The following is a 10167-nucleotide window of genomic DNA, read 5'->3' as shown; positions in this document are numbered from 1 at the left end:
CACTCATATAATAGTGTGGGCTATAAGATTGGCTATTATATTAGTAATTTTTTTTCTATTTTCGCTCTTTCTCTTTCTTCACATTGACTGTATTTGTTTAGGAATATGCATGTAGCTAGGCTCTTGCATGAGAGCCCACTTCCTTTATTTTTTCACATCTCTCCCCTCCACATAGACAAAAGTGTCATGTAAGCTGGCTTTCACTCCCCTTATTTTTTTCACATCTCTCTTCTTCGTATAAACAAAAGTGCCATATACGCTGGTTATAAGCCCACTATTGTACTTTCTTTAAATGGCCTTACCAATAGCTTTGGGTGGGGTATACCCTGGGCCAGCCAAAAAGTTGAGTTTTTGGGAAACCCGTGTCCAAAAAGTTGTCGTTATGTGACATCCACTCATTTTTATTCGGTTCATCATACAATGAAAAAAAATATTATCACTATCTTTGCCTAAGTAACACGAATATCTTCTCTGTATGACTTCATCTATTTTCCTAGAAAGAACGGACTACTTAATTTTACCAATTATAAACCATGAGCTGGATACAAACAATTTGGGGATTATATAAGCATGAAATGAATTTTCTCATGCTGTGCCTTTAAGTCCTTCTCAAATTTCGTACCTAACTTTAACCTAAAATTTGACTAAAAAATTATGAGTTAAATAAAAAAAAGTACGAACATAATGAAAGATTTCGTTGAAATTGTTCGATTGGAAATTTCTAGAAAAACTTTCAGTTAGTACAAGCGGTACCAAATCACAAAGAATAGTTGAGTTTTCTAGTTCATCTACTTTTATTGTTTCTTTTTCATTTCTAGAATAGTGTTGGAGGCCATTTTGATGTTTCCCAGGGGTACAAATGAAATGAAAATGAATTGATAAAACATTCTAAAAATAAAATTCTGCCAATTATACTTTATGATATTCCTTCGATCTTGCTACAGGGAGTCACACTCTTTTTTTTTTCTCTATTTGTCTCCCCCTCTCCTTCTCTCTTCTCTGCTTTGCTCTGCTACTCCTATTTGTAGATGGTTGGTCACCACTCTTAGGCCTTTTGTTCACTGCTTGTGGTGGGTCTCGAATCTTTATCCGACGCCAACTTAATAGAGAAACCCACCCGGAAGCTTCCCTCCTTCGAGTTAAAATAGTACTTGGTGTAGCAATTGTGCTTAAATCATATTTGGAGTTCTGTATTTTAGGAATGCTATAAAATATATACTACGCCCATGAAAGGAAGATCAATGACTCATATAAATTACTTAATAGAAATTTTCTAGAAGAAGCCCAACAAGAAACTGAACATCTTGTAGTGGGGAAAAAGTAACTTTTATATTACTTCGAAAGTAGCTACTTCAGCTTCAACCACATGAATTCTTGATATTCCCTTTTATTTCTCATCAAATGAATGACATCTTCTAAAAATCCTAGTATATATTCTTAGCATGATTTTGGGGAATCTCCACGCTCTCACTCAAACAATCATAAAACGTACTCCCTCCATTCCTTAATATAAGGTGTATCTGTTTTTTCAAAAAGTTAAACATATGCATGTTAGATCAAGTTTTTAGGAAACTATATCAATATCCATAATACCAAATTTATATCATTTGACCCAACATGAAAAGTAGTTCCATATTTTAACTATTAGGTATTGCATATGTTGATATTTTATTCTATAATCTTGATCAAACATTCAAACAGTTGACTTGCACGAAAATCAATACACCTTATGTTATGGAACGGTGGCAGTATGTCTAAACCTAAGGATTTCACAAATCAAACATAAATGTTTCCAGAACAAGTTAGCACAATTTTCAGTTGTCTCAACAACATAATTGGATCAGAACAAAGATCTTATTAGAATATTCTTTCAAATATGAATCTAATAAAAATTAAAAAAATATGAATCTAATAGTACTCCCTAGAATCCATATTACTTGTTGCTGAGTTAGTACAAGCAATAGACTTTGTTGTTGGCTTATAACTAAGATTTTCTTATTCAAACTTCTAGCCCACTTTAAGCTCAAGATTGGAGTGAGACTAGTGAGGCCGGACGGAGGAAGCCCTTGGTTAGTTACGTGTAATCTAAGAATAGTTGAGGAGAACAATACTAATCACGCATGTCTCGAGCAGATTGATTGCCTTGGAACTTGGAAGTAAGGGGCTGTTCGGAATCCCCCAGCTACTAGAAATCCTGGAGAGCTGCGGAGCTGGTAAACAGGCGCTCCACGAATTTCAACTACGACTCCGCCTGCTCCGAGAGTGGAGCTGCGGAGCGGAGTACCTCCAAACAGGGCCTAAGTACATATGGTGTACCGAGCAGGAAGAACAAATGTACGTTGTTGTCGTCGAATAACGAAACATGAAGGAATTACACCACTACATAAGAAACAAGTCCCTATCGATCTATGCATCGCTTTTCATCGCATCCTCTCAGTGCACTCTTGAACAAGCATTGCTTTTCATCGCCTATATAAACACACCATCCGGACACCACTAGCAACATCGGATAACCAGCCTGCAGCAAGTAGTATCGAATACCGTAGTACAACACTAGAAAGACCGATCGATAGAAGGTAGCTAGCTAGTAAGGAGGAGTAGGAAGAAGAAGAAAGATGGCGGCGGGGGGCGTGTGGGTGTTCAAGAACGGGGTGATGGAGCTGGAGCAGGAGGCGACGAGCCGGAAGGCGCTGGTGTACCTGCCGGCGAACGAGACGATGAGGTCGCTGGAGGCGCTGGAGCGGCGGCTGGGGTCGCTGGGGTGGGAGCGCTACTACGAGGACCGTGCCATCGTGCAGCTCCACAAGCACGGCGGCGGCGACCTCATCTCCCTTCCCCGGGACTTCTCCAGGCTCCGCTCCACCATATGTATGACGTCGTCGTCAAGAACCGCGACCACTTCAAGGTCGTCGACCTCTAGTTAGCCACCTTGGTCGGTAATATTCTTCCTATTCTAGCCGGATAAATTCGTGGCTCCGTGCCACGAATATATGTATAGACGTCATATACAAATAAGTGCGCGAGCGTGTGAGGTTATGCAAGTGTTGTACTGTCTGTGTGTGACGAAGTATGTATGTACATATCTTTGGCGGAACATGTAACCTGTGTGCACGTAACGGTGCAAAATATACGTATGTGAGTACCGGGGTTTACAATCGCTGATTCGGAAATTTGGACCCCTGCCGAAATTAATATTTTGTTCGAAAGGTGCTCTCCTCTTGGACGATCTAGGTGCAGCAAGCACTCCATCGTCAACACTGACTGGGAATTGGCGCACATGATTCTCCGTTGCTGAAGCATCACGCTTACTCTTCCCATGAATGCCCTGACATCTTTCGAAACCAAGGCCATAAAACGAACATCGTTACGCATTGTCCACAAGCTCCACAAGGTAGCAATGCAAGCCATATTAACTCCAGAGTTCTTATTATTTTTGTACCAGAAAGTAGATGTTCAGTCATATCATGAGGAAGGTCGAACTTAAAGATTTCTGCGGTACACTTTCAAAGTTCTTTTGCAACAATGCAAACGAAGAACAAATGATGCACTGATTCCAATTCACTGCAAAAGAGACAAATTAAGTCATCCATGCTGTCTTTTCACTAGTCAAGATTTTGTTGTTAAAGGCCAGCCACCCATAAACTAGAAACCTAGGAGGGACTGTAATTTTCCAAAACTTCTCCCAAAAAGGAATAGAGACTCCTCGAAAATTAGTCCAAAAAACGAGTGGACTAGATCCCAGAGCTTATTTCCAAACAGGTCGATCAACCATGGAATTGGGAATAAAAGAGGATAGAATGTCCAAAAAGTTTCGTTCCACTTTCCCAAGAAACTAGGTTTCCCACATATTCTAAAAGAAAGTTTGAGCACTTGACCATCCTAAACTTGACAAACAGAGCAATTCCGTTGTTGAAAATTTTCATACACATCCCAAAACTGAGTTTTCAAGGAACAATCCCCAGCCCAAGTATCATGCCCGAAACTAAATTCTGTACCATCCGCAGCACTCATTTATAAAAAGGTCAAACACCAGCAAGTCACTCCTTTCCAGAAAGGAGACCCAACATTCATTTTTGACCATAGGTCTACAAGTGTTGTATTTATGATTCACAAAGATCGACCAGTTTTTGTCACCCCCAACAAAATATGTTTTGGCCCAAGATGCCTACAGAGACATGTTGAATTCTCTTAAATTGGGAATCCCTAATTCCCCAAAATCATTTTTCTGGGGAACAAGCCCCCAAGTTGCCAGGTGATGTTTATATGGATATTCCCCAAATCCCCCAAAAAGAAATGTGCCCTCTGTGAAGTAATAGCTTGAATAGCCCATTTGGGAAACTTGATAATAGACATTAGGTAGACATTAAATACAGAGGTAGACGATGACGCCGTTTTCGGCATTGTCCCCTCATTGGAGGCGTCGTCTTTGGAGAGTTGGCTCTCAGGTGGCGCACAAGATGGCATATGTATTGCATGTTGGGTCGATATCTTCGATTGTGGCCAACGCGCGAGTTGCGAAGTTTTGGGGTGATGCAGCTTATTGTCCTCTACGGAGCTCAAAATGCCATACCCGCTCCCCTTCGGTTTTGGCCTCTCTTTCTGGCGCCATGGTTTCGATGGCTGTTTTGCTCCTTGTCGATGTTCTTGTATAGTTCGGTGGCACTGCAAACCTAGTTGAGCTAGGTAGCGTTGCCGCGTTCACTAGTAGAAAAAGGACCTAATGTGAGACACATTATTCCCGGTTTGATTTTGGCCCGGTACTAATGATACCATTAGTGCCGGTTCGAACGGCTATGCATTAATGCCGGTTCGTGTTGAACCTTTAGTATCGGTTCGTGCCATGAACCAGTACTAAAGGGGTGGTGGCAAGCTGGCGTCAGGCCGGGGCCCCACGATCACCTTTAGTACCGGTCCGTGGCACAAACCGGTACTAAAGGGCTAACCTTTAGTACCGGTTCGTGCCATGAACCGGTACTGAAGGGGTCTGACCTATAGTCCCGGTTGGAGACACAAACCGGGACTATAGGGTCAGTTTTGAAAAAATCAAAAGAAAATGATAAAAACTTCAAAAAATAAAATCGTTCGAGAGGTAGTTATATTACTACATCTACTAGTTAAGAAAATTTGAAAACTTCAATTTGGACATGTTTTGCAGAAAGTGTAGGGAAAAATGTAAAACGGCTATAACTTTTGCATACGATGTTAGAAAAAACGTATAATATATCAAAAAATTCAGCACGAAAATCCGCATCCGATTTTGACGGCCTGTGGCCTGTTTGCAATTTTTTAGAATCCTCAAATTCCAAAAGGAAAAAAAGATATGCTCAAATTTCAGTTTTTTTGGTTAAATATGGTCAAACTACTTATTCAAGAAGTATTAATGTTACTACATAATTATTCAAGAATATTAGTGTTGCTAAATAATTATTTCAATTTTTTGAATTTAGGTCAAATCTGGTCAAACTATGGTCAAACTGTGGTCAAACTTATTCAAGAAATATTAGTGTTACTAAATAATTACTATTTTTTAGAATAATACTTTCAAACTCAAACGGTGAAACGTGTGACCTAATGCTAAACTGCTGAGGGTTAATAGGATTGACAGCTTACATTTGTCAGGAAAACAACAAGTGCAGACTTGGAAAGTAGAGGGAATAGAACTCCGAAGTTAAGCATGCTCAGGCTGGGGGAGTGAGAGGATGGGTGACCGACCGGGAAGTTAGACGATTTGGAATGAGTGATCCATACTTGAGTAGTTAAGAGGAGTGATTAGAGACTGAATCATCAAATAATTCAGAAAATTGAAAATAAAAAAAAATCAAATTTTTTTCCAAAAATTTCAAAAAAAAATTTCAAAAAAAAACCTTTAGTACACCAACCGGTGCTAAAGGTCCCCCATACCACGATGCGAGCTCACGCCACGTGGTGGGCCTTTAGTGGCGGTTCGTGCCGAACCGGTACTGGGGGGGGGGGGGGGGGGGGGGCTTTAGTCTCCACTCTTTAGTGTCGGTTGCAGAACCGGCACTAAAGGCCCTTACGAACCGGTGATAAAGCTCCGTTTTCTACTAGTGGTTGCACATGTCTTTGCTCGGTTTTCGGCCTGGTTTCCTTACAAAGTGTCCAATTATACTTCTTAATGAATAATAGACAGAGCTCCTGTTGTCGGGAAGAAAAGGTCAAGATATTTGATTGGTTGCCACACTAGGACACGATCAGCTGGAAAGCCAACATGCTTCGCAAGCACATTGCTCCCAATAGCGTATGTCAACAATGTGATCATGTGTGAGAGGAGCAACCACATCATCCTCTACTCAGCCAATACCTCCTTCTCGACGGCACTACTTGGCGACTGTGTTGCTTACCGTTCTTTGAAAGATCTAGAATACCCGAAACGCAAGGTTTTTTAAGACATAGACACTCGTGGCTCATTGACCATCAAGAATATCACATCTCCAACTCACACTTTATGGACTCATCTCTCAGCGGACCCTTTATAACATTCTGGACGTACTCCCTAGCATGCAGCATCATACTTCTGATTGCAAAGAAATAGCCCACCATCACATCTCAAAGAAAAATTTGCAACAACAGTGCAACTGGAGCGTACGGGCCAGGGAGGTTTTCTCCCTCCATGGATGGTGGTGTAATCTTCGTATAGGATTTGCCCCATCCTGGGCTGGATTGATTTATTTTTGCTGCAAAACAATGTTTATTTTTCAGTCGTTTGCACTTGTTGTCCGTGTGCATTATGTTATGTAGAGGCTGGGCATTCTTTAGATGCGGTTGAATAACCTTGATAAATCAATTCAATGAAATGTCCTTTATCAAAAACAAAAAAGATGAGAAATGCTTTTGTAAGAACCGCACAAACACACCCACATAAATTCCTTAGGGCCAACCCAGCCCGAGCTCTATGGAGAAGGTTATTTCAGCTGGCAACGTCACACTGCATCCAATTGGCAAGTACGGCTTAATTTGAGCTTTTTCTGCCCCTACAGAGAATATTTGGCAGATAAGGGCTGACACCCAAGACCTTTATAGGCATCCGCCTTGGCCAACGAAAAGTCTAGATATACCAAGTGCATGCACGTATGCATGCAGGCTGGCCACGTACAGTGACTTGTAGCCACAGTAACTAATACAGCCAGATCGATCGATACCCTCGCACTACGTCTGCTGCACATAAGACGATCGATCTATCTCGCAAGTAACGCGCGCGCACACGGCTTTAATATTCTTTCATTCATTTTATTCCACGGAAAAGGAAGCTAGATACATCATACTTTTTCAAAGCTACATTTTCATATTCTTACAATCATATAGACATAGTATATATCTCCACGAACCGTAGGTACGTGTACACAGTAACATCACACAAACACATCATCACAAACCGCGTTTATTCGTACTACCTTCATCTTAAAATATAAGACGTTTTTATAAACATCTTATATTTTGAGACGGAGATAATAATATGTATGTATGGATATATACCTAGTTTAGTTGGGAAAGCTTAGGCGAGCATATGCACGTCTAGAGGTCCACGACCTTGAAGTGGTCGCGGTTCTTGACGACGACATCATACATGTGGGTGGAGCGGAGCCGGGAGAAGTCCCGGGGAAGGGAGATGAGGTCGACACCGCCGCGCTTGTGGAGCTGCACGATGGCGCGGTCCTCGTAGTAGCGCTCCCACCCCAGCGACCCCAGCCGCCGCTCCAGCGCCTCCAGCGACCTCATCGTCTCGTTCGCCGGCATGTACACCAGCGCCTTCCGGCTCGTCGCCTCCTGCTCCAGCTCCATCACCCCGTTCTTGAACACCCACACGCCTCCCGCCGCCATCTTTCTTCTAACTCTTAGTCTCCTTAGAAGCTAGCTACCTTTGCTCTCGATAGGTCGATCTTTGCTAGTGTTGTACTGCTTGCTGCAGGCTGGTTATCTGATGCTGCTGATGGCGTGTGGGTGAGGTGTTTATATAGGCGCATGGAAGCCGGTGTGACGTACGTAATCTGGCAAACACTGCGTGTTCTAGAGTGCAGTAAGAAGACGCGCTCGCATAGATCGACAGGGACGTGTGTTTCGTATATATTCGTGTAATTCTTTTCGGTTATGTGTATACCTATGTTTCATCTATTCGATCGTTGCACATTTGTTCTTCAGGCTCGGTACATTGTACTCCTTCCGTTCGGAATTACTTGTCGCACAAATGGATGTATCTAGACGTATTTTAGTTTTAGATACATACATTTTCAAAATAAGTAATTTCGAACGAAGGGAGTATGTATTTACTTTTGAGGCAGGCATCAATCAGCTTGAGCAAGTGGGCGGCTACTCTCGAAGTCTCGAGCTACTAACATCAAGAACTCTTTTTCCGAAAAGGGGCAATAATTAATACTGTATCAGGTTCGTATAGTATATTCAGTCTCTACAATAACATGATATATCAAGGCACTAAGGATGTCACAATCAAATTATAAAATAGAAAGAAAAAAAAGAAAACCTGAACCGATCAGTTGCAATTGACGACATACATCGATAATCATCGGGACTAAACTTTTCTTGCCAACACAAGCACTGCGAGCAAAGTTCTCCAAAAGCAACATGTCAAGGAAGGTAACAACAAGTAAACAGCACTGACGTGGCACACTACTAATGCCCGTTTTCCGTTATGCAATTATTGCACGCTGTGTAGCCCAACATGAACTCCATGAAAAGATCCTAAGCCAAAGATCCTCAAAAGAATCGAGTTTAGCCACTCTACACCTAACTTTTCCTAAGCCCGGTAGTACCGCCGTGTTTTCTTACTCGGTACTACCGAGCCTCTCTGACTGAGCTAACCCTACCCCAGTAAAGTCGTTTTTTCACGTATCAGAACCGCTACTCATTTTGTTCCGATACTACTGATCCAAATTCAATTCTTTGAAAACATCCTCTATTAGCCTTCCTGTGTAGACATGTGACATGCCCTCCCCTCCCCTCCCCTGGGTCGCCCCCGCGCAGCGACCAGGGGGGAACCCTAGCGCCGCCAAGCCCTCGGTTCCCTCTCCCACATCTCCTGCCCGCCGCCGCCGGGGCGCGCCGCCGGGAAAAGCCCGGTTAGCGTCGGCGGCGGCGGGATCTCTCCTCCCCGCAGCGGCCGGAGCTGGCGCGGGTGGCGTTCGGTGGCGGTTGGCGGCGCGTTGGCGACGGGGCGCGCCGGCGAGGACTCAGGGGGCAACGGCAGGAGCTGCTTCCCCCGGTGGTCGCGTGGGGGGCGTTCGGGGCGCTCCTATGGTGGTCGTGGTCGATCTATATCAGATCTGACCGCCGGTGCCTCGGGCGGCGCGGGGATCTCGGGGCGGCGGGCTCGATCGGTGGTACGCGGTGCGGACTGCCTGGCGGGCGGCACCCGCGGGTACAGATGGGGGGCCTTCCACGGCTGCGTGGGTGGCGTGGAGGCGGCGGCGCTACGGTGGCTCCTCGGTGGCCGACCGGAGTTCCATGGGAGGCGTCGTCTCCGAATCGATCTACTCCGGTTCGTGCTGGCTACGGTAGCGACTACAGTCGACGCCAATACTGCCTGGACGGATCTGGAGGGTGGGCATGGATCCGGGGGAAACTCCAGGCCTGCGTGGCGGCCGCACCAAAGTCGACGCCCTCGGCGCCGATTACCTTCCTGGAGGCTTCGGTGTGGATCATACGCCCCCCACCTCTGCCATGAGCGCAGGTGAAAGCCTCTGTTCCTCTGTTTGGGTGACGATGGCACTTTGGTGTTGTGTTCCTTTCTGAAGGCGTCGGCCGAGGACTGCTCAGGGTGGTGGAGTTGCTGGTAGTTCGGAGTCGACGCGAGATGGCATGTAGGTGGAGCGGTGTGGCATCAACAGTATCATCGGCGGTGGGTCTCGGCGGCATGGCGCAGTGGAGACTCGGCGTCCGATGCGCCGAGATGGACTCGCGCAGGAGGAGGAAGTTGTCTGGCATCGTGGTGGCGTCGACGATAGCTAGACCGTGCAAGGTAGATGCAACAGTACAACTCTGAAGATGGATCGGTGGCAGGTGGCTGCGGCGGCCTCATACCCGGCAGGCGTCCTGATTGAGGAGTGCGCCGGACCGGTGGGTACCCCATACCCGGCAGACGTCCTGGATGGGACCTCTAGTCTTAGATGTTAGGTTTGGCTGCGAGGTCTATTT

The 10167-nt window shown here is 44.9% G+C and overlaps 1 protein-coding gene and 1 pseudogene across 1 annotated transcript; one reads left to right on the top strand and one right to left on the bottom strand.

Moving 5' to 3' along the window:
- Positions 1-971: 971 nt before the first annotated feature.
- On the top strand, positions 972-3155 carry LOC120974420 (flowering-promoting factor 1-like protein 5; annotated as a pseudogene).
- Positions 3156-7223: 4068 nt separating this feature from the next.
- LOC109782654 (flowering-promoting factor 1-like protein 5) lies at positions 7224-7970 on the bottom strand. The gene has a single exon (XM_020341276.3). It carries the CDS (start codon positions 7837-7839, stop codon positions 7534-7536), a length of 306 nt encoding a protein of 101 aa, XP_020196865.1. The 5' UTR covers positions 7840-7970; the 3' UTR covers positions 7224-7533.
- Between the last annotated feature and the right edge of the window lie 2197 nt (positions 7971-10167).

Source organism: Aegilops tauschii, chromosome 2 (genome assembly GCF_002575655.3).
Source record: "Aegilops tauschii subsp. strangulata cultivar AL8/78 chromosome 2, Aet v6.0, whole genome shotgun sequence".
NCBI classification, from domain to species: domain Eukaryota; kingdom Viridiplantae; phylum Streptophyta; class Magnoliopsida; order Poales; family Poaceae; genus Aegilops; species Aegilops tauschii.
The sequence above is the reverse complement of the archived record's forward strand: the minus strand, read 5'-3'. Positions and strand labels throughout refer to the sequence as shown.